The sequence below is a fragment of the Podarcis muralis genome, chromosome 13 (genome assembly GCF_964188315.1).
Source record: "Podarcis muralis chromosome 13, rPodMur119.hap1.1, whole genome shotgun sequence".
NCBI lineage: Eukaryota > Metazoa > Chordata > Lepidosauria > Squamata > Lacertidae > Podarcis > Podarcis muralis.
In genome coordinates, this window is record NC_135667.1 from 13,745,427 (window position 1) to 13,766,196 (window position 20,770).

General features: G+C 46.5%; 2 protein-coding genes across 2 annotated transcripts; both read left to right on the forward strand.

Annotated features, from left to right (window-relative positions):
- The first annotated feature begins 2,589 nt into the window (after positions 1–2,589).
- On the forward strand, positions 2,590–6,306 carry LOC144325063 (uncharacterized). Its single transcript, XM_077916949.1, has 2 exons — positions 2,590–2,714; positions 4,845–6,306. The coding sequence occupies exon 2, from the start codon at positions 4,856–4,858 to the stop codon at positions 5,885–5,887; it is 1,032 nt and encodes a 343-aa protein (XP_077773075.1). The 5' UTR covers positions 2,590–2,714; positions 4,845–4,855; the 3' UTR covers positions 5,888–6,306.
- Positions 6,307–9,852: 3,546 nt separating this feature from the next.
- On the forward strand, positions 9,853–14,823 carry LOC144325064 (uncharacterized). Its single transcript, XM_077916950.1, has 2 exons — positions 9,853–9,976; positions 12,977–14,823. The coding sequence occupies exon 2, from the start codon at positions 12,988–12,990 to the stop codon at positions 14,017–14,019; it is 1,032 nt and encodes a 343-aa protein (XP_077773076.1). The 5' UTR covers positions 9,853–9,976; positions 12,977–12,987; the 3' UTR covers positions 14,020–14,823.
- The last annotated feature ends 5,947 nt before the right edge of the window (positions 14,824–20,770 follow it).

A 20,770-nucleotide genomic window follows, 5' to 3' on the forward strand; every position in this document is an offset into this window, starting at 1 on the left:
GCCACTGATGTTATTAGCTTTTGAATGCCAGACACATACATTTTTCTCCTGGCTTCTGATTCTTTGAATCGGTGCAATTTCTATCTATTGCTTTTATTTTTTTATATTAAAAAATTATATCCCACTTTCCACATCATAGGTCTCAAGTGGCCTGTAACAATTAAGTGTACAATATACACAACTTAAAACATCGCTAAAACTTCCAAAATTTAAAGTAAATAATTTAAAATCTCTCTCTCTCTGAAAAGAATAATAACCACTGGCATTGACCATTTTAACTGTCTGAGATGCATTCAGGATCCAAAGGCCAGAGAATGAGAGAGAGACAGAGAGATCCACTTCTTCAGTGCCATTCATAATCTTGTAAACTTCCAAAATGTCCATTTTTTTATTACTGAATTCAAAAGTCACAAACATGTTACACCTTTGTTACAAAATTATCAAATAACTGTGTCTTTCAGTGGCAGATCAGACCACCATTCATCATTTGTGAGAAGGGATTGTGGAAAGAGAGAGACAGAGAGACCCAAGGATCTATGCCTTAGTCTAAGGTTTTTATTTCAACAATAACAATACAAGATAAATAAAGTTCCAACTCTACGATTCTATGATTCTATGGTTCTTTTTAATAAGTTTGAATTTTAAAATTACATTCTTAATTACTCATGCACACTGAAGCACACTCACTGGGCTGGCCATGGAAATCCCTCTCAATATTAGATTAGGTAAGTCATGTTGGTCAATATCTAAATAGCAGTACTTTCGCAAACCCCAAATGTTTGTATTGTTCTTACAGCAACTCCTTACTGATTTTATGACAAACCAACTTTAAGCAAGCATTTTCTAATTTGACCTTCTGGGTGTTGACATAAAAAGAGCCTTGCTGGATCCAGACCAAAGGTCACTTTATAGTTGTGTCCACAATGGTCAGCTAGATGCTGCCTGGAAGCCCTCAAACAATATGGTGGCAATATAAGGCCCTGAGGTTTACTTGATGACTGCTGTAAAACAATTAAATTGTTCATCCAGTAAATCTCTCAGGGACAAGCAACAGAAGATGCAAAATAAGTCAATTTGTTAGTTGCTTTATCTTGCCCAGGGAAACACTCACAGTAGTTTATCCATACAGTGGTGCCTCGCAAGACGAAATTAATTCGTTCCGCGAGTTTTGTCGTCTTGCGATTTTTTTCGTCTTGCGAAGCACAGTGTCGGAAAAGTTTTGGAAAAGCTTCAAAAATCACCAAAGTCTTCAAAAACTCAAAAAAGGCTACCACACCGCGTGCTATGAGTTGCTCCTCGAAGTCAAGTCGCAACTGTATTAACGGTGTTAAGAAAAAGGAAACAAACTTGCAAGACGTTTCCGTCTTGCGAAGCAAGCCCATAGGGAAAATCGTCTTGCGAAGCCGCTCAAAAAACAAAAAACCCTTTCGTCTAGCGAGTTTTCCATCTTGCGAGGCATTCGTCTTGCAAGGTACCACTGTACCCGTATTAGATTATTTCATATCCATTTCTCCATGGCCTCCTAGGTCTCTTCCAAATCATCAGATTCAAATAGCATTTCAGTTGTCCCTTGCAAAAAGTCCTCCTTTTTGTTCAACATCAGTTTGAACCTAATAAAATTCGCTGAAAGTTCTACAGCACTGGTACATGCATCCATTCAAACTTAATACAATTAATGGCAAGATTACTTCATTATGTGACCCAATATCCTCTATGTGAGATGAGGGGTTGAGAACTAAGTACAGTGGTACCTCGGGTTAAGAACTTAATTTGTTCTGTAGGTCTGTTCTTAACCTGAAACTGTTCTTAACCTGAGGCACCACTTCCCGCTAATGGGGTTCCCGCTGCCACTGCGCCACTACTGCGCAATTTCTGTTCTCATCCTGAAGCAAAGTTCTTAACCCGAGGTACTATTTCTGGGTTAGCAGAGTCTGTAACCTGAAGCGTCTGTAAACCGAGGTACCACTGTATTCCAAATATGGCAACAGCATACGTGTGTAAAAATGCATTCAGGTATTATTATTATTTATTAAAACTCTGTATCACCCTTCATCCTAAGATCACAGGACAGTTCACTTTATAAAAAACAAAAAACAAACATGACATACCAACAAACAAAACAACACCCACCCCATTTTAAAAGGCTACAGGTTGTTTAATTAGCCAAAGGTTTGGGAGCAGAGCACTTAATTCAGATCTCTTTTATGCATGGATTTTACAGACCTGGGATTCAACCCTTATGGAAAAACTAACTGCAGTACAACAAGAATATCATACCGAGGGGGGAGGAATCTTCTTTTCTTACGAAATGGTTTGATTTTATTGAATATGCACAATCCACTGAACATGCTTTCTGTCCACCAGCATCACATGGAATATCATGGAACGATTCATTTGTTTGACCACGACCCTAGAAAATGGTATATATTCTAAGTTCCGCTAATGCTATATTTTTGTTCCTGGAAGACTCTGCACTCTGAGAAGGGGAGTGGGAGGGTTTTCTTGTGACTGTTATCTTCGTTTATCATCTGAAAAGAATAAATAAATGTGTCTTTTAGTTTCAATGTAGGTGGAGCGGTGTGTAGTTTCTCATTAACCCATAGCCTCTTCTATCCTATATAAACAGCAACTGTTCATACATGTCCCTCATTCTCCACCAAGAGAAGCAGTTGCCACCTACTACAAAACTTTCTGTGTGAATACCACGAATACCGGTAAGTCTTGGAGGGATACTGGGCAGGAGCGGAGAGAAACTACTATAGAATTTGGGGCATAAGGGAGAGAGTACTTTTTTGTGGACCTGCAGTCTAACTACCTCTTTATAATTATAAAGGATATAATCATAAACTCTAAGGTTTTTATTTCAGCAATAACAGTACAAGTTAAATGAAGTTCCTTTTAATATCCCAACAAGCAGTCTACTAAAACAGATCATGTATTCCAGCAACAGACCTTGAATCTAAAAATGACATTAATGCATATTCAAGCAGAATCTCTCTCTGGACAACTGAAGCAAAATCCCAGGGGGTTCCAGAAGGTGCTTCTTTGTGGACCTGTAGTCTAACTACTTCTTTATCATTATTGAGTGCCAATGATATTCCCTGTGTGATATTGAAGTGACATGGAGCCTTCCCCAGTGGCAGAGGAAGGGGGGCGCCCCCCCCAGGTGTCATCTCTGAGGAGGTGTGACAAGAAGGCACACCTCAGGGGGCTCGCCCTGCCACCCCCAGGCGCGCACCGCCATCGTGCTGCCGCAGACGCAAGTGGAGGATGCGTCTAGAGTTATGGCACCAGAAGAGGGAGAGAGGAATAGCCACTTCTTTAGTGTCACGCATAATCTTATAAACTTCTATTATGCCCCTCTTTTTATATTCCTGAATCAAAAACACCCAAATGGTGGAGTTTAGTGGCTGATCAGACCACCAGCCCTTCTTGTGCAGAGTGAGGAAGAGACCCAAGAACACAGGATGTATACCTCACTCTAAGGTTTTTATTTAAGCAATAACAGTACAAGTTAAATGAAGTTCCTTTTAATAATCCAACAACCATTCTACTAATACAAACCACGTGTTCCAGCAGCTGAGTTTGAACTTAAAAATGACATTCATGCATATTCAAGAACACTTTCCTCTGCCGAGCTGTAGCAAGATCCCAAGGTGTTCCAGGGACTCACCCAGTGCTCCTTTGGAAAATTGAAGACATGGTAGAGACTGTCGTAGCTTTAAGAAATATGATTTATACACATATTTAAACCTTCAGTCTGCATGGAGAGGGTGCAGATATTACAGCATGGCAATCCCAAGCAGGGATGATCAGCTAGTCTTAACAATCTGCACCTCCTGGACACGTTGGTGTTAGAAGGAACAAATCAGACGCCACAAGAAAATACGAGGAGGAATAAAGAATTGGGGAATCTCTTCTCTTCCCCAACAGCCCTCATAGATGTGTCTTTCCATCCTCTCCTAGCTCTGAACCTCAACAGTCTGGCACTATAGCTGTAGTTGCTGTACTGAGGTTGAGGGTATGCAAGTAAGTTTCTCTGCCCCTTCCAGTGCTGTATGGGTGAAAGGATGGTGTCAGTTTATTCACACAGTGAAATTTTTCTCCTCTTTCCAAGATATTCTGAGCTGTTAGGCAGTCTCTTCCCATCACAGCTGAGATAGGAAATTAATTCGAACAGCAGTTACCAGCATGGCACTCATGAGTGCCTGGGTGCCCTCGTATGGTGCTCACAAAAGGTCTCGGAAAATATCCCCTCAAAATCAACTGGCTCAGCCTCTCCATTTAATGGGGCTTCAGTATTGAAGGCCCACTCTTTAATATGTTCTGAACAAGGGAGAGGTGCAAAGAGCTTCTCTTTGTGAACAAGCACAGCAGTGATGGATGTCGGTGTTTTAGCCACACTGAGCCTTCAAACAAGCATTGATTTTCTGCAAAATCTGGATCTTTCGTTTCCCAAACAGCCATTCCCTAAAATCACAAAGCAAACTGCTTTTAAAAGTGATCAGCCTGTTAAACGCAATTTATATTCCTTGGAAGGGGTGGGTTGGTCTCCTATCAAATGGAGAGAGAAATAGATAGAGAAATATGTCTTGACAAGCAGTAGATGTTTGGTTCGTCTTTCAAAGCACCTCACAATTAATTAGTAATCATTTACCTTTGGCATCATATTTGGCACTGGCAGGTATAACAGTCTCATAAGCAATGAGACTGTTTCCCAAGAGGTCTGCAAATTCTGTTAATTCTTTCATTATAAAAAATAATATAATAATAAAGTAATTACAAAGAGTAAATGAATGATCAATTTGTGAAATCTTACTGAATACATTGCTTTCTTTTCCTAGAATCAAGCACCATGCCAGAGATAGTCCCTAAGAACAAAGCCCCAGGGGTTGATTTCTGTGGGGTAGATGAATATTACTACATTGTCCGCTCAGACCTGGGCTGCTACATGAGGTCCACCAATTTCCATGAGGGCAAAGACCTAGTAGTGTTTAGCCTGCACAGTTCCTGCACGGGAGGAGATCACTACTTAGCCCATGAGGATGACCTATTCTATATCATCAAAGGAGACAACTATCGCCGTGTCAGCAACATGAATAAAGACTTGGATGCTATAGTATACAGCCTCCATCCCAACTGCCGCGGAGGGGACCATTACCTCTCAGCCTTTGGATCCTTCTATATCATTTTCCAGAAAAGAGGTGTTTACCGTCGGGTCAGTAATATGCATGAAGATACAGATGCAGTTGAATACACACTTCACCCAACTTGCAAGGATGGTCTCTATTACTGGGGCATCAAGGATTACTATTACTTTGTAAAACCCCATGATGAATGGGGCGTCCAGTACTATAGATGCACCAACTTCCATGAAAATGTGGATGCTGTTACATACTCCTTCCATAGTGATGTTGTGAACATGCTCCCTGGAGGAATGGCTATTAGCCGAGGCCCAGCTTATGGTAAGTGGGAAGCTATCAAGACCATCTCCAATGACTCCAACACTCCCATTGTATGGAATAAGAAGATCACCAAGAAAGTGGGATACACCAAGCAGAAGATGAGCAGTGTGGAGCACAACTGGAAGATTTCCATGACTGCCTCATATCAGTCAGGTGCACTCACTGAAGCCATTGCCAAGTACCAGTTCTCTCTCACTGCTGAGTATGGTGGGAAGAGTGTCAACACAGAGCAGGAAGACTGGAATGAAGCCACTGAGATCGAAGAAGCTATTAATTTGACCCTGCAGCCCAATGAGAAGATGTACATATGGCAATACCAGCTGGGTTTGGGCAAGGAAACGGTCTTGTTCTGCCGTGATATGAAATTTACGAGTGATTCTACTCCACCTACAGATATTCCTTTGCCACCTTCCAATAAGTGAAAAGAAAAGTGTTAGGCCAAAAGGCACCTTCAAAGGCTTCCTCTCTATTATAACATTTAATTGATTGCTATGGGCTAATATTTAGACAATCTAGAGCTCTCATAAGGGGGCGTTAGCTGAGTAGGATATAAACATGCATAAGCTAAACACGAAGTGAGGTTAATGATTACTAGACATATTATATACTTTCATATGGACATACATATCCTGCTAGGCTTCTGTTAGAAAAGCATATCCAATATGTGCATGATGCAGGTGACCCAAGCTGAATGCCTTTTAGATAAGCTACTATTTCCCTGGTGCCTATGAATCCCTTTGTCAAATTTGTGCCTTCAAATTAATTTGTACCTGCTGAACTATGGAATCTGTCCCACTGTTATACAAATCAAATAAAATGAATAATCAATGGTTTAAAAATGTGTTCCGTGCACTTTTCACACTTGTGTACAAAATGATTTTCAACATATATTTCCCAGAAGACACAAATAACTTCTTCCTTTTCCAGAAGCTTTTTCCAGAGTGTATTGAGGAAGTGGGGAGCTCTGTGTACAAATTCATGCTGGTGTGCAGTCAGAGACCCTCACTTTTTTTACATCATAGTTGTTAGTTGGCTCCAATTTTGAGGGTTGGCTTAGTTCAGAGATGGGTCCAGGGGCCTGATCCAGCACTGCAAGCACATTTTTATGTCCCCTTCCCAACCAAACCCAAAATCCCCCTAATTCGGCAGCAGCAAAACCAATCTAAAGATCAGACACAGTGTTCAGGTGCTCAGAGAGATTTATGCATGTGTCCTGTGTTCACAGGCATGAGAGTGTGAGGTGACCACAGCCACTTTGGGTCACTCACCAATGACATGCTGGTCCTGGAGAGCTTCCTAAGGGTGAATGTGCCCTTATAGCTAAAAAGCAATAGCTCTGTTAGCCCTGCCCCCTCCCTGTCCTAGAGGTGCTAGGAAGGAACATTCTCTTTACTCTGGTTGCCAATTGATTACTAGCCCCTATTCAAATGCTGGTTTCGACTTACATGGTTCAGAATCTCAGTACCTCAAGGACCTCCCCTTCCCATATGAACCTACCTGAGCTCTGCAATGATCACTGGAAGCCCTTCTCTGTGCCCCCCCTCCAACGGAGGTGCCAAGGGGGGGCAGCAAGAGAAGTGGCCTTGCTAGTGGTAGCCCCTAGTTGTGTAGCGCTCTCCCTCATTAGGCTTGCCCGCCAGTGATGTCATTTGCTTTTGAATGCCAGGCACATACATTTTTCTCCTGGCTTCTGATTCTTTGAATCAATGCAATTTTTATCTATTCCATTTATTTTATTTATTTTAAGAAATTATATCCCACTTTTCACATCATAGGTCTCAAGTGGTCTGTAACAATAAAATGTACCATATACACAATTTAAAACATCACTTAAACTTCCAAAATTTAAAACCTCAAGAATTTAAAACCTCTCTCTCAGAAAAGGAAAAACAATCACCAGCTGTGACCATTTTAACCTTCTGAGAAGCATTCAGGAAGCAAATGCCCTCTGAAATAAAGCAGCTAGATTGGGGTGGGAAGAGACCCAAGAACACAGGAACTATTCCTCACTGTAAGGTTTACAATGCAAGATAAATGAAGTTTCAACTCTACAATTCAAGGATTCTATGGTTCCTTTTATTAATCCAACAATGTGCCTACTAAAACAGACCATGTATTTCAGCAACTGAGTTTGAATTATATAATTACATTCTTAGTTACTCATGCACACTTAAGGACACACACTGGGCTGGCCATGGACCCCCCCTAAGCTCTAGATATTAAAAATGGTAGGATTTTGACTTATTGGGATAGGACAGGATAAATACAAGCAGCAGAGGAATAAGCCTATGGAAAATGACCTGGCCAAGCTTGAACCATTAAGAAACAATACAGGGCTAGTAAGGTCCTTGGGAAGGCAAGAGAACTCTACTTCGCCCGCTGCCCTGAGCTGTGACAGAGACAGGGGATTTGGAAGGTTGCTGGGGTCACTAGGTGTGATGCTGTAGGAAGAGTTTTTTTTTGGGGGGGGGGCTTTGGCACAAGACCTCAAGTAGCAGCAGGAGATGAGGCACCACAATTTGTGCTGGCTGGCTGAAGTTATTTTGTGAGAGTTGCCTTGGATTCCAGTGCTGAACTAATGTACAAAACAAGCTCCTATTGGAGCTTGTTAGGGGCTTGTTAGATGGATTCCCTCCAACTAAATTCCTCTGTAAATATGTGAATAAATCATGTTTCGTAAAGCTTTGGCAGCATCCGCCCTGTCTTCAAATCTTAAAATGAGGTTGAGGACCAAGCAGATCCCATCAGCCAAGGTCACCCAGAGTCCATGGGTTTAGGCGATAGGGAAGTTGCTTGCCTTTGTTTAGCCCCAACAGAAGGCAAAGGGGGGAGGGTTCTGGCCACCAAGGTGGGGTGGGGGTGGGTCAAGGAATTGTTCATAAAGTGCCCCCAGCTAAAGCCCGGTGGCAAGATTTGGATTTGGAATATGCGGCAAGAGATGGAGTAGGCTGGACCACCAAGAGGAAGCAGCAGGAATCCTGAACTTCTGTTTTGACGTGGCCACATAAACTCTTTTGGGACTTGGGGATATGAGTTTGGCGACTCCGACCATAATCCTAGGAGAGCCCTAGGAAGACTGAATGTGTGAATTAACCAGAGTGCACTGGGAAGAGTGGAAGGGATGTTTAATTTACTTAAGAGGAAGATTTCTGTGGAAACTCCAGGCAAACTACTGCAGCAAAGGGAATCTTTGTAGGCCCAGGCAAAGACCTCCTCCCCTCTTGGTGACAGAACGAGACCAAGGACTCACACATCACGACGTCTACTGGGATTTAAAATGGCCACAACTTTTATTATCAATTTCAGATGTAGGATACCTTGGCTTAGCATTGGGGGTATATCCCTCTCAGCCCTGCAGCCCGGGGGAACTGAGGCACAGCTGGGTTCATCAGATCAGAGGGGGCACTGCAAAATGCATGTTTACACAACAAGCCCCCCCCCCCTGCGCATGTTTGGGGCGTTCACTGTGCCAGTCACTCCCTTCACAAACCTCCTTTAATGGGGAACCCTGAAAACGCTGTCGCAAGGGGGGGGGGGAGTCACCACTTCACGCTCCCCTATAAGATAGACTAAAGGATTCCGCCTAAGGTCTAAAACCACCAATGTTGTGACAATTGCTATGGGGAAGATGAAACCTGCCATGCGGGGGAAATTCCTTTCCGGTCCTTTAACAGCAACCATCACAGGACCGTAGTAACGCCTGCGAACCTGAAATGGAGAAAGGTTAACCTATAATAAAGCTGGTGATCAAAGAGAGGGTCAGGTGGGTGAAGCTCCAGAGCCAACTGCGCACTCAGAGCAGGCTCCGCGCCATATTCCAACCCCTGGAGTGGAGCAGAGTGAAGCCTGCTCACCTGCGGTCTGCTCACCTGGCACCGCCCCCAACAGCGCTGCGGATAGGTGTGTTTGATCAGGGGGGTTGGCGGAACCCCCAACGCTCCACGGCACTGGGAAGGAGGGCCACATCCTGCAAATCCCAGTGAGGATCGGGGTTTGCTGCACGCCGGGGGCCTCAAATAGCACCCAGCGAGTGCTTATTCGGACTCTAGGGACTGTGGAGTGATTTACATAAAGGCTTATATAAGAATAGCTTATACAATCTTTCTGTGTGTCCAAAAGTTGTTTGAGATACATAACAGTCTGGCACATGTACCAGAGATGACAGCTGGAGAAGGGGGAATATTATGGAATGATTCATTTTCCACAACCCTAGAAAATTGTATATATTCCAAGTTCTGCTGATGCAATATTTTTGTTCCTGGCAAACTCTGCACTCAGGGGAGTGGGGGGGGGCATTTCCTGTGGTTGTTATTTCTGTACATTGTCTGAAAAAAATCAATAAATTGTGTATTTGGTTCCAATGTAGGTGGAGCAGTGTGTAGTTTCTCCTTAATCCGTAGCCTCTTCTATCCTATTTAAACAGCAAGTATTCACACATTTCCTTCATTCTCCACCAAGAGAAGCAGCTGCCACCTACTACAAAACTTTCTGTCTGAATACCACGAATACCGGTAAGTCTTGGAGGGTTACTGGGAAGGAGCGAAGAGAAACTACTTTACAATTTGGGGCAGAAGGGAGGGAGTGCTTTTGTGGACCTGCAGTCTAACTACCTCTTTATAATTATAAAGGATATAATCATAAACTCTAAGGTGTTTATTTCAGCAATAACAGTACAAGCTAAATGAAGTTCCTTTTAATAATCCAACAATCAGACTACTAAAACAGACCATGTATTCCAGCAACAGACCTTGAATCTAAAAATGACATTAATGCATATTCAAGCAGAATCTCTCTCTGCACAGGTGAAGCAAAATCCCAGGGAGTTCCAGGGGCTGCTTCTTTGTGGACCTGTAATCTAACTACTTCTTTATAATTATTGGGAGCCAATGATATTCCCTGTGTGATATTGAAGTGACATGGAGCCTTCTGCAGTGATGGAGGAGGGGGCGAGCCCCCTCTGGGTGCCACCTCTGAGGAGGCGTGACAAGAAGGCACCCTATGGGGGGCTCACCCTGCCACTCCCAGGCGCGCACCGCCATCGTGCTGCCACTGACACGTGCGGACGATCCTCTGCTCGTGGCTACACCCTTCTCCGCCGTCCGTACAGCACTCGAGCGGTGCCACTGGCAAACCAACCAGTGGCGGATGCGCAGCACCGCTCTAGTGCCATATGGCACACCCTAACCCTCCACCACTGCTGCAGCCACGAGCGAAGGTTCCCTCTGATGCCTCTGCAGCTGCGAGCAGAGGATCCCACCGCCATACATACAATGCGAACACATGCGTGGTATGTAGCAGTGCACACATGGTACGTAGTGGCACACGCACATGCGCCAGCAGGCTGTTTGCCCCGCCCCCTGCCCTGTTCTCCTTCCTTCGCCACTGACTTCCCAAAGGCTTTAGGGATGGGTATCTCTGGTCCCTCCAGCAACCAGAACTCAGTCTCCTCTAAATGTCATGAAACACCTTGCAGGATGAGATCATGATGTGATCCAGAGGCAGAATTCCCATTCCTACCAGATTCTGAACTCATATGCAACATCTTGGGTTTGGAAGGGGCCCATGGGTATCTTTGAGAACGCAGATGGGACTGGAAGGGGCCTCTGGGTAGGGGAAGGATTCAGCAACAGAGAAGCTGGAGCTCCCTGGAACATTTCTTTTGTAAATAGCTTATCAAGTTTATCTTATATTAGGAACATCCATCCCGACCTCCAGATCTCTTTCAGAATACAATCCTATACAAACTGAGTGTTTCTGAATAGCAATGAGTAGGGCTGCATGAGTCACCAGGAGACAATGGCTATCTCAATGCTTTGTGATAATTTATTTCATAAGGGAGTTTTTCATTGTGTGGAAATGTATGTTCTTTTGCCTATCACTGACTCTGCTGTCAGGCTGTTTTAATAGGACCTCTTGAGCTCTAGAGTTATGGCAGCAGAAGAGGGAGAGAGGAATAGTGTCACGCATAATCTTATAAACTTCTGTTATGCCCCTATTTTTATATTCCTGAATCAAAAACACCCTAATGGTGGAGTTTAGTTGCTGATCAGACTACCAGCCCTTCTTGTGCAGAGTGAGGAAGAGACCCAAGAACACAGGATCTATACCTCACTCTAAGGTTCTTATTTAAGCAATAACAGTACAAGTTAAATGAAGTTCCTTTTAATAATACAACAACCATTCTACTAAAACAAACCACATATTCCAGCAGCTGAGTTTGAATTTAAAAATGACATTCATGCATATTCATTTCCTCTGCCGAGCTGTAGCAAGATCCCAAGGTGTTCCAGGGACTCACCCAGTGCTCCTTTGGAAAATTGAAGACATGGTAGAGATTGTCGTAGCTTTAAGAAATATGATTTATACACATATTTAAACCTTCAGTCTGCATGGAGGGGGTGCAGATCTTACAACATGGCAATCCCAAGCAGGGAGGCTCAGCTAGTCTTAACAATCTGCACCTCCTGGACACGTTGGTGTTAGAAGGAACAAATCAGACACCACAAGAAAATACGAGGGGGAATAACGAATTGGGGAATCTCTTCTCTTCCCCCACAGCCCCCATAGATGTGTCCTTCCATCCTCTCCTAGCTCTGAACCTCAACAGTCTGGCACTATAGCGCTATTGCTGTAGAGCATTAACTATCGAGGTTGAGGGTAGGCAAGTAAGTTTATCTGCCCCTTCCAGTGCTGTATGGGTGAAAGGATGGTGTCAGTTTATGCACACAATGAGAGAAGCAGCTTCAGATCTGAATTTTGCTCCTCTTTCCAAGATATTCTGAGCTGTTAGGCAGTCTCTTCCCATCACAGCTGAGATATGAAATTAATTAGAACAGCAGTTACCAGCATGGCACTCATGAGTGCCTGGGTGCCCTCGTATGGTGCTCACAAAAGGTCTCGGTAAATATCCCCTCAAAATCCACTGGCTCAGCCTCTCCATTTAATGGGGCTTCAGTATTGAAGGCCCACTCTTTAATATGTTCTGAACAAGGGAGAGGTGCAAAGAGCTTCTCTTTGTGAACAAGCACAGCAGTGATGGTTGTCGGTGTTTTAGCCACACTGAGCCTTCAAACAAGCATTGATTTTCTGCAAAATCTGGATCTTTCATTTCCCAAACAGCCATTCCCTAAAATCACAAAGCAAACTGCTTTTAAAACTGATCAGCCAGTCAAACACAATTTATATTCCTAGGAAGGGGTGGGTAGGTCTCTTATCAAATGGAGAGATAAATAGATAGAGAAATATGTCTTGACAAGCAGTAGATGTTTGGTTTGTCTTTGAAAGCAGCTCACAATTAATTAGTAATCATTTACCTTTGGCATCATATTTGGCACTGGCAGGTATATTGTGTTAAAGCACTGAGACTGTTTTCCAAGAGGTCAGCAAATTCTGTTAATTCTTTCATTATCAAAAATAATATACATTAATAATAAAGTAATTACAAAGAGTAAATAAATAGTCAATTTGTGAAATCTTCTGATCTAACTGAATACATTGCTTTCTTTTCCTAGAATCAAGCACCATGTCAGAGATAGTCCCTAAGAACAAAGCCCCAGGGGTTGATTTCTGTGGGGTAGATGAATATTACTACATTGTCCGCTCAGACCTGGGCTGCTACATGAGGTCCACCAATTTCCATGAGGGCAAAGACCTAGTAGTGTTTAGCCTGCACAGTTCCTGCATGGGAGGAGATCACTACTTAGCCCATGAGGATGACCTGTTCTATATCATCAAAGGAGACAACTATCGCTGTGTCAGCAACATGAATAAAGACTTAGGTTCTGTAGTATACAGCCTCCATCCCAACTGCCGCGGCGGGGACCATTACCTCTCAGCCTTTGGATTCTTCTATATCATTTTCCAGAAAAGAGGTGTTTACCGTCAGGTCAGTAATATGCATGAAGATACAGATGCAGTTGAATACACACTTCACCCAGCTTGCAAGGATGGTCTCTATTACTGGGGCATCAAGGATTACTATTACTTCGTAAAACCCCATGATGAATGGGGGGTCCAGTACTATAGATGCACCAACTTCCACAAAAATGTGGATGCTGTTACATACTCCTTCCATAGAGATGTTGTTAACATGCTCCCTGGAGGAATGGCTATTAGCCGAGGCCCAGCTTATGGTAAGTGGGAAGCTATCAAGACCATCTCCAATGACTCCAACACTCCCATTGTATGGAATAAGAAGATCACCAAGAAAGTGGGATACAACAAGCAGAAGATGAGCAGTGTGGAGCACAACTGGAATGTTTCCATGACTGCCACATATCAGGCAGGTGCGCTCACTGAAGCCATTGCCAAGTACCAGTTCTCTCTCACTGCTGAGTATGGTGGGAAGAGTGTCAACACAGAGCAGCAAGACTGGAATGAAGCCACTGAGATCGAAGAAGCTATTAATTTGACCCTGCAGCCCAATGAGAAGATGTACATATGGCAATACCAGCTGGGTTTGGGCAAGGAAACAGTTTTGTTCTGCCGCGATATGAAATTTTCAAGTGATTCTACTCCACCTACAGATATTCCTTTGCCACCTTCCAATAAGTGAAAAGAAAAGTGTTAGGCCAAAAGGCACCTTCAAAGGCTTCCTCTCTATTATAACATTTAATTGATTACTTGTGATGGCTTGGGAATACTCCTCGCAAGAAATGCTTCTGCTCACTCAGAGATACATAGATACAGCCTTTATTTTACATATCTACAAGCAGCACACATAATTACACGTCCGAATCCTGTGAGTCAGATTCCCGGAGTGATTTACGTCTGCCCCTTTTCCAGCAGAAGAGGCGCGGCATTCTCAATTGATGTCTCTGCCCTCTCCGCTTTAACCCTCTCCGTTCCTGAGCAGATGGAACTGGCACAGCATCGCTATCTGTGCCAGAACTTCCTGTGCGGGGTTGAGGCTCTGCTCCAGCATCTGAGAGCCTTTCCTCCTCCTGGCTTTCCCCCCTTCGTCTGCTCTTCTCTCCTCTCCTTCGTTCTCCGTCAATACCATGACATTACTGTGGGCTAATATTTAGACAATGTAGAGCTCTTATAATGGGGAGTTAGCTGAGTAGTATATAGACATGCATAAGCTAAACACGTAGTGAGATTAATAATTACTAGACATATTATATACTCTCATATGGACATACACATCCTGCTAGGCTACAGTTAGAAAAGCATATCATAGTTTGTGCACGATGCAGGTGACCTAAGCTGAATGCCTTCTAGATAAGTTACTATATCCTGGTGCCTATAAATCCCTTGCTAAATTTGTTCCTTCATTTTGCTTTGTACCTGCTGAACTGTGCAACATGTCCCACTGTTGTTATACAAATCAAATAAAATGAATAATGGTTTAAAAATGTGTTCCGTGCGCTTTTCACACTTGTGTACAAAATGATTTTCAACATATATTTGCCAGAAGACACAAATACCTTCTTCTTTTACAGAAGCTTTTTCCAGAGTGTATTGAGGAAGTGGTGAGCTCCTGTGTACAATTTCATGCTGGTGTGCCATCAGAAACCCTCACTTTTTTACAGGGGCACCGACTTATAAAAAATATTGGGGGGGCCCATACCGACTTATAAAAAATATTGGGGGGCCCAAGACCTCCAAACCGCTGCTGCTGGGGGAACGAAAGGGGCGAGCCCCGGGCTGCCCCGACCTTAAGTGAACCTGTGAGGGCCCGCCCTTTGTGGCAGCCGATTGGCTGCCGCCGTGGGCGGTGAATATTAATGAGCTAGGGGGAATCCCCGCTTCTCGCGGGGCTGACGCCAGCCCCGCAAGATTGTTGATGGGTCGAGACCCCGCAACCCCACCCCCTCTCTAGATCGGGAGTGGCTTTGTTTTAACTCATTACTGAATGTATTTTAAAAGGTAAGCATAATATAATTAATAATTTTGTTAAATTATTGGGGGGGCAGAGCCCCCCCAAACGAATTTTTGAGGGGGCTTGGGCCCCCTCAGGCCCCATGGAGTCGGCGCCTATGCTTTTTTACATCATAGTTTTTAGCTGTCTCCAATTTTGAGGGTTGGCTTAGTTCAGAGAAGGGTCCAGGGGCCTGATCCAGCACCACAAGCACATTTTTATTTCCACTTCCCAACCAAACCCACAATCCCACTAATTTGGCAGCAGCAAAACCAATCTAAAGATCAGACACAGTGTTCAGGTGGTCAGAGATATTTATGCATGTGTCCTGTGTTCACAGGCATGAGAGTGTGAACTTTGGGTCACTCACCAATGACATGCTGGTCCTGGAGAGCTTCCTAAGGGTGAATGTGCCATTATAGCTAAAAAGCAATAGCTCTGTTAGCCCTGCCCCCTCCCTGTCCTAGAGGTACTAGGAAGGAACATTCTCTTTACTCTGGTTGCCAATTGATTACTAGCTCCTATCCAGTGGCGTAGCGTGGGGGGTGCCAAGAGTGCCGGCTGCACCGGGCGCAACATCTGGGGGGGCGCGAGTCCAGAGGGAAGGAACAAGTTCCTTCCTCCGACGGGCTCCCCGCCGCCACCTCCAGCCTTGCGCCCTAGCGCGCGCACGCCCCCCGCCGCCGCTGCTGCGGCTGTGCTCCACTCACTGCTCGCAGGAGGAGCAGCCGCTGCAGCAGCGCCGACGCCGCCACCGACGCCTGGCCGGGCACGGGCAGCCTCCGCACCCCGACGCGCCGCCAGCCCCAGGCGGCGGCTGCTTCTGCCGACTGGGAGGGAGGAGAGCTCCGAGGGGCCTCGCCGCGCCCTGCGCTCCCCAAAAACCTCCGAGAGGAAGCCGGTGGGCGGGCGAGGCCCGGCTACGCCTCTCGCCAGCGGGTTAAGGGGCTTTCGGTTTTAAAAGGATTAGCTTGGGAAGGGGCGGGGGGGCTGCTCGCTGGCAAGCGCCTGCTCTGCGTTTCCAAAGGCGCTCACCATCCGAGGGACAGGGAGCGCTTGCAAGGAACGGGCTCCGTGGAGCAGGAGTTAGGAAGAGATCCCTTCCCTGGCAGGCCGCCGGCTTCGCCAGCTGTTTCCCATTCACGATCAGGAGGAACTTCACGCTGCTTTCAGCTTTGGTAGAGGGAATCTAAGCAAGGGGATGGAGCCGGTGCCCTGAGGAAAGGCGGCAGCATTGGGTTTGTTTTTAGTTTAGAGAAAAGGCAAGCAAGAGGCGACAGGAGAGAAGCCTGCAAAACTAGGCATGGCAAGGAGAGAGTGGACAGAGAGGAAAGTTTTTATCCCTCTCTCCGTACAATATAACTCGTGGGCATCCAGTGAAGCTGAACGTTGGAACAGTGGCGTAGCGTGGGGGGTGCCAAGGGTGCCGGCCACACCAGGCGCAACATGGGGGGCGCGCGCTCACACTCGGGTGCTAAAATCCACGGGTTCGGGGGCGCAAATTACTTGCCTTGCCCCGGGTGCTGACAACCCACGCTACGCCACTGCTCCTATCCAAATGCTGGTTTTGACTTACGTGGTTCAGAATCTCAGTACCTCAGTACCTCAAGGACCTCCCCTTCCCATATCAACCTACATGAACTGTGATGCTGCAGGAAGAGTTGGGGGGGGGCTTTGGCACAAGACCTCAAGTAGCAGCAGGGGAGGAGGCACAACAATTTGTGCTGGCTGACTGAAGTTATTTTGTGAGAGTTGCCTTGGATTCCAGTGCTGAACTAATGTAGAAAACAAGTCCCTATTGGAGCTTGTTAGGGGCTTGTTAGATGGACTCCCTCCAACTAAATTCCTGTGTAAATATGTGAATAAATCATGTTTCATAAAGCTGTGGCAGCATCTGCCGTGTCTTCAATTCTTAAAAGGAGGTTTTGAAGTAGCCACAGAAATGCTTTAGGGACTGGGGGTATGAGCAGAGCGGTAGCCAGGTGATATTGCACCCCTGGCAGAACCATCCAGATTGCGCCCGTTAGCCACGGACAAATTAGCTCTTCTTTCCGCCTCTCCTCCAACCCCCGCCCCTCCACCCATTCAATTCACCCTTTATTTAAAACCATTTCTTATGAGGCAATAATTGATATTTATGGATATATTTTCAGTCAATTTCGCGCCCCCTGTCACCTGTGCCCCTGGCGGGGCCCACCTCACCACCCCCTAGCTATGGCCCTGGGTATGAGTTTGGAGGCCCTCACCCTAACCCCAGGAGAGCCCTAAGAAAACCAAACTTGTGAATTAAGCAGAGTGGCCTGGGAACTGTTCTTCAATGGGACTGTTTGATTTATGTAAGACGAAGAATTCTGTGGAAATCCAGGCAAACTACTGCAGCAAAGGGAGTGTTTTCAGCTCTCAGGGCTGTGGCCTGATTCACAAAGAGGCTCTTCCTGCAAGATCAACAAGGATTTTGGAATGCTGTGAAGCCATTTTTGTCTTTCCCTTTCTTGCATGCTGGTTTAAGGATTCCTTAAGAATTGCCAGTGCTTTTTTTCTACAAAAAAAAAAAAGTTTAGGGGTACTCTCATTTTCCTCCTCATATTGAAATACAGCACCTCAATGAGGACAACCTTAGATTCACAAAATGATTAGGGGTATGCGTACCCCTGCGTACCCCCGGGGGGAAAGCACTGAGAATTGCTCATATAATCTTTCTGTGTGTCCAAAAGTTGTTTTGAAATGCAGAACTGTCTGAAGTATGCGCCAGAGATCCCAAGCAACTTTTTATGCTCTACCTCAAAATGGCTCCCCTCCTCCATCCCCTATTATTTATTTATATAATAATAGAAGTAAATGAAAATCAAACACACACAAACCAGCTCCCTTTATTAGCCAGAGGAAGCAAGCTTTCCTTAGCACCTCAGCCTTACCTAACTTCCAGAGTGGCTATGGGTGGGAAATGGGGTTGTGGATCTTCCTTGATATTGAAAGCTTGGATCCAAATCCTGTTGCACACGCCCCAATCTGCAAGCGGTGAGAGGCTTCAGCAGTTGCTGCACTTACTCAGGGTTACTCAGTGTGTTGAATAGTGGGTAGACATGGCAGAGGACACAGCGATTTCTCCAAAGCAGCTCTTTATTTTGTAAGCTGGAACAGAACTGAACAGCAAACAGCTCAGCTGGCCTGCTTTTATAGGCAGCCGGCTGTCAACATTGTAGCAACAACAACCCAGGGTTTCCCGCCTAAAATAACTGACGTGGACCTGAGTGAAAACTATCTACAGTATCCCCCTGCTGGCCCAGGGTGAGAACTTCAGTACATAACACCCCTCCCCACCGAGATAAGGCGTTAGTTACAATCGTAATGGTTTCCATATATACAGCACTACACGTAATGGTTCAATTAGGCACAAAAGCATATTGGTTACATTTCCCATACTTAGACCAACAGTGATACATGTCCAGCAACATAGTCCTTTAAATAAGTTGGGCGCTTGGAAACTCTGCCAGACCGCCGGGGACTGGTAGCCAAGTCCGGGGGGCCACACAATTCTTGCTGAGGCTGTGGTGCGACCCTAGGTGGCGTTGAAACCAAATCCCCTGGATCCGCTGCTGTGGGTGGAGCCTCTGCAAGTGGAGTGGTCTGAGTCTGTGGTAAGTCTGGCAGACCCTCTGAAGCGGCTTGGTTCGGCTCCACGCTGGCAGTTTGCGAGGGAGGTGTAGGTGGAGCCTCGCCATCTGTAAGTATCTCTTCTGGAGCCACAAGCGCAGTTGGGGGCACCACGGTAGTGTCCAAGTCCCCAACCCTGCGCCTAAGCTGGTCTATGTGCCGACGCCACAAGTGTCCGTCTTCGAGTGCCAGCTGGTACGAGCGAGGTCCAGTGACTCCCACTACTGTGGCTGGCACCCAAGGAATGTCCCTGTGCTGGTCCCGGGGGGAGGTTACCGTGGGGCGAGGTCCAGGACCCGAGTCGAGGGTCGGCAGACAGTCCTCCACGGGAGAAGCAGGGTCCACAGGGAGGAGCCGGGCAAGGACAGGAACACTGGAGGAACAGGACTGGATGCTGGCCGAAACAGCTCTTTAATGACGACGTTGCTCCCGCAACCTGGGACCAGGCTGACTGGCCTTTATCTTCTCTGAGGCCAGGGGCGGTCCCGGCCCCCAGGAGCCCCGCCTCTCCTGGCCTTAAGGTGAGCACTCCTCCTGGGAGAAACCAGTTCCCTTCGCCTCTCTGCCCTAAGCCTCTGCAGTTCAGGAGAGGCTGAAGGGTTACTGGGCCCAGGGGCACCCGTAGGCACTGAGTCCTCAACCACCTCTGGAGCCAGAATGAATTCACCTGGTGCCTGCTCCTGAGGATCCGGCACAGGTGCAGGCTCCTCAGAATCAAGGCCCTGCCCCAGTTCAGCTGGCCCTGGAGGCAGGGACTCCTGTGCAGGCTGGGATTCCTCCGGTTCACTCTCTGAATCGGATTCCCAGGCCATCACAGTCCCCCACATAGTTCCGGGCAAAGACCTGGTTTCCTGGAACAAATAACCGTGGCACGTTGGCACAGCCTGGGGGTTCGGCCACGGCAAAGTCCAGGTGCAGCCGGTCGAGCGGTGACCTGAGGTGGCGGCCCATAAGCAATTCAGCAGGACTCCGCCCTGTGGCCGCATGAGGGGTGATGTGTTGCATGAACAAGTATTCGGCGACCCGCTCGTGCCAGTCTCCCCGGTCCAGGCGCGCCAGTGCCTCTTTTGCCAAGAGCACCATTCTCTCCGCTTGCCCGTTGCTGGATGGATGAAAGGGTGCCATTAGGGCATGGCGGATGCCCAGTCCCAAAAGATACCACTCAAAAGTGCCTGACGCGAACTGCGGTCCGTTGTCGGAGACAAGGACATCAGGACACCCATGCGTCGCAAACAGGCCTCGCAGCACCCGGATGACGGCCTCGGTAGTGGTGGAGGGCATCAGGGCCACCTCCAGCCATTTGGAATAGGCGTCCACCACTACCATAAAGGTCCGGCCGTGAAAGGGGCCAGCCAGATCGATGTGCACCCTCGACCAGGTGTATTTGGCGTCTCCCAGGTGTGTCCCTTAGCTGTCGGTGGTGCAGGCCTCGATTCTTGGCACGCTTGACAGGCGGACACCCAGGCAGTGATGGCATTGTCCATGTTAGGCCACCAGACGTAATACCGAGCCAACGCCTTCATTTTGACAATTCCTGGGTGGCCAACGTGCAGAGCCTCCAGGACGCGTTGACGGAGTCTTTGGGGAATCACGACGCGGTCTCCCCACAGCAGACAGCCTTGATGAGCCGAGAGTTCATGTTGTCTGGTTGCGAAGGGCTGGAACTCCGATGCAAAAGGCCCTTGTGGCCACCCCCTCCACACCCAGTTGAGCACACAGCTGATGGTGCGATCCTGGGCAGATACGGAGGCCACAGTGGCAGCCGATACAGGCGCTGCTGGAAGATCCT

What these genes read in the sequence shown, in the direction of transcription:
- LOC144325064 (XM_077916950.1), top strand. Translation starts at nt 12,988, where the DNA reads ATGTCAGAGATAGTCCCTAAGAACAAAGCCCCAGGGGTTGATTTCTGT.
- LOC144325063 (XM_077916949.1), top strand. Translation starts at nt 4,856, where the DNA reads ATGCCAGAGATAGTCCCTAAGAACAAAGCCCCAGGGGTTGATTTCTGT.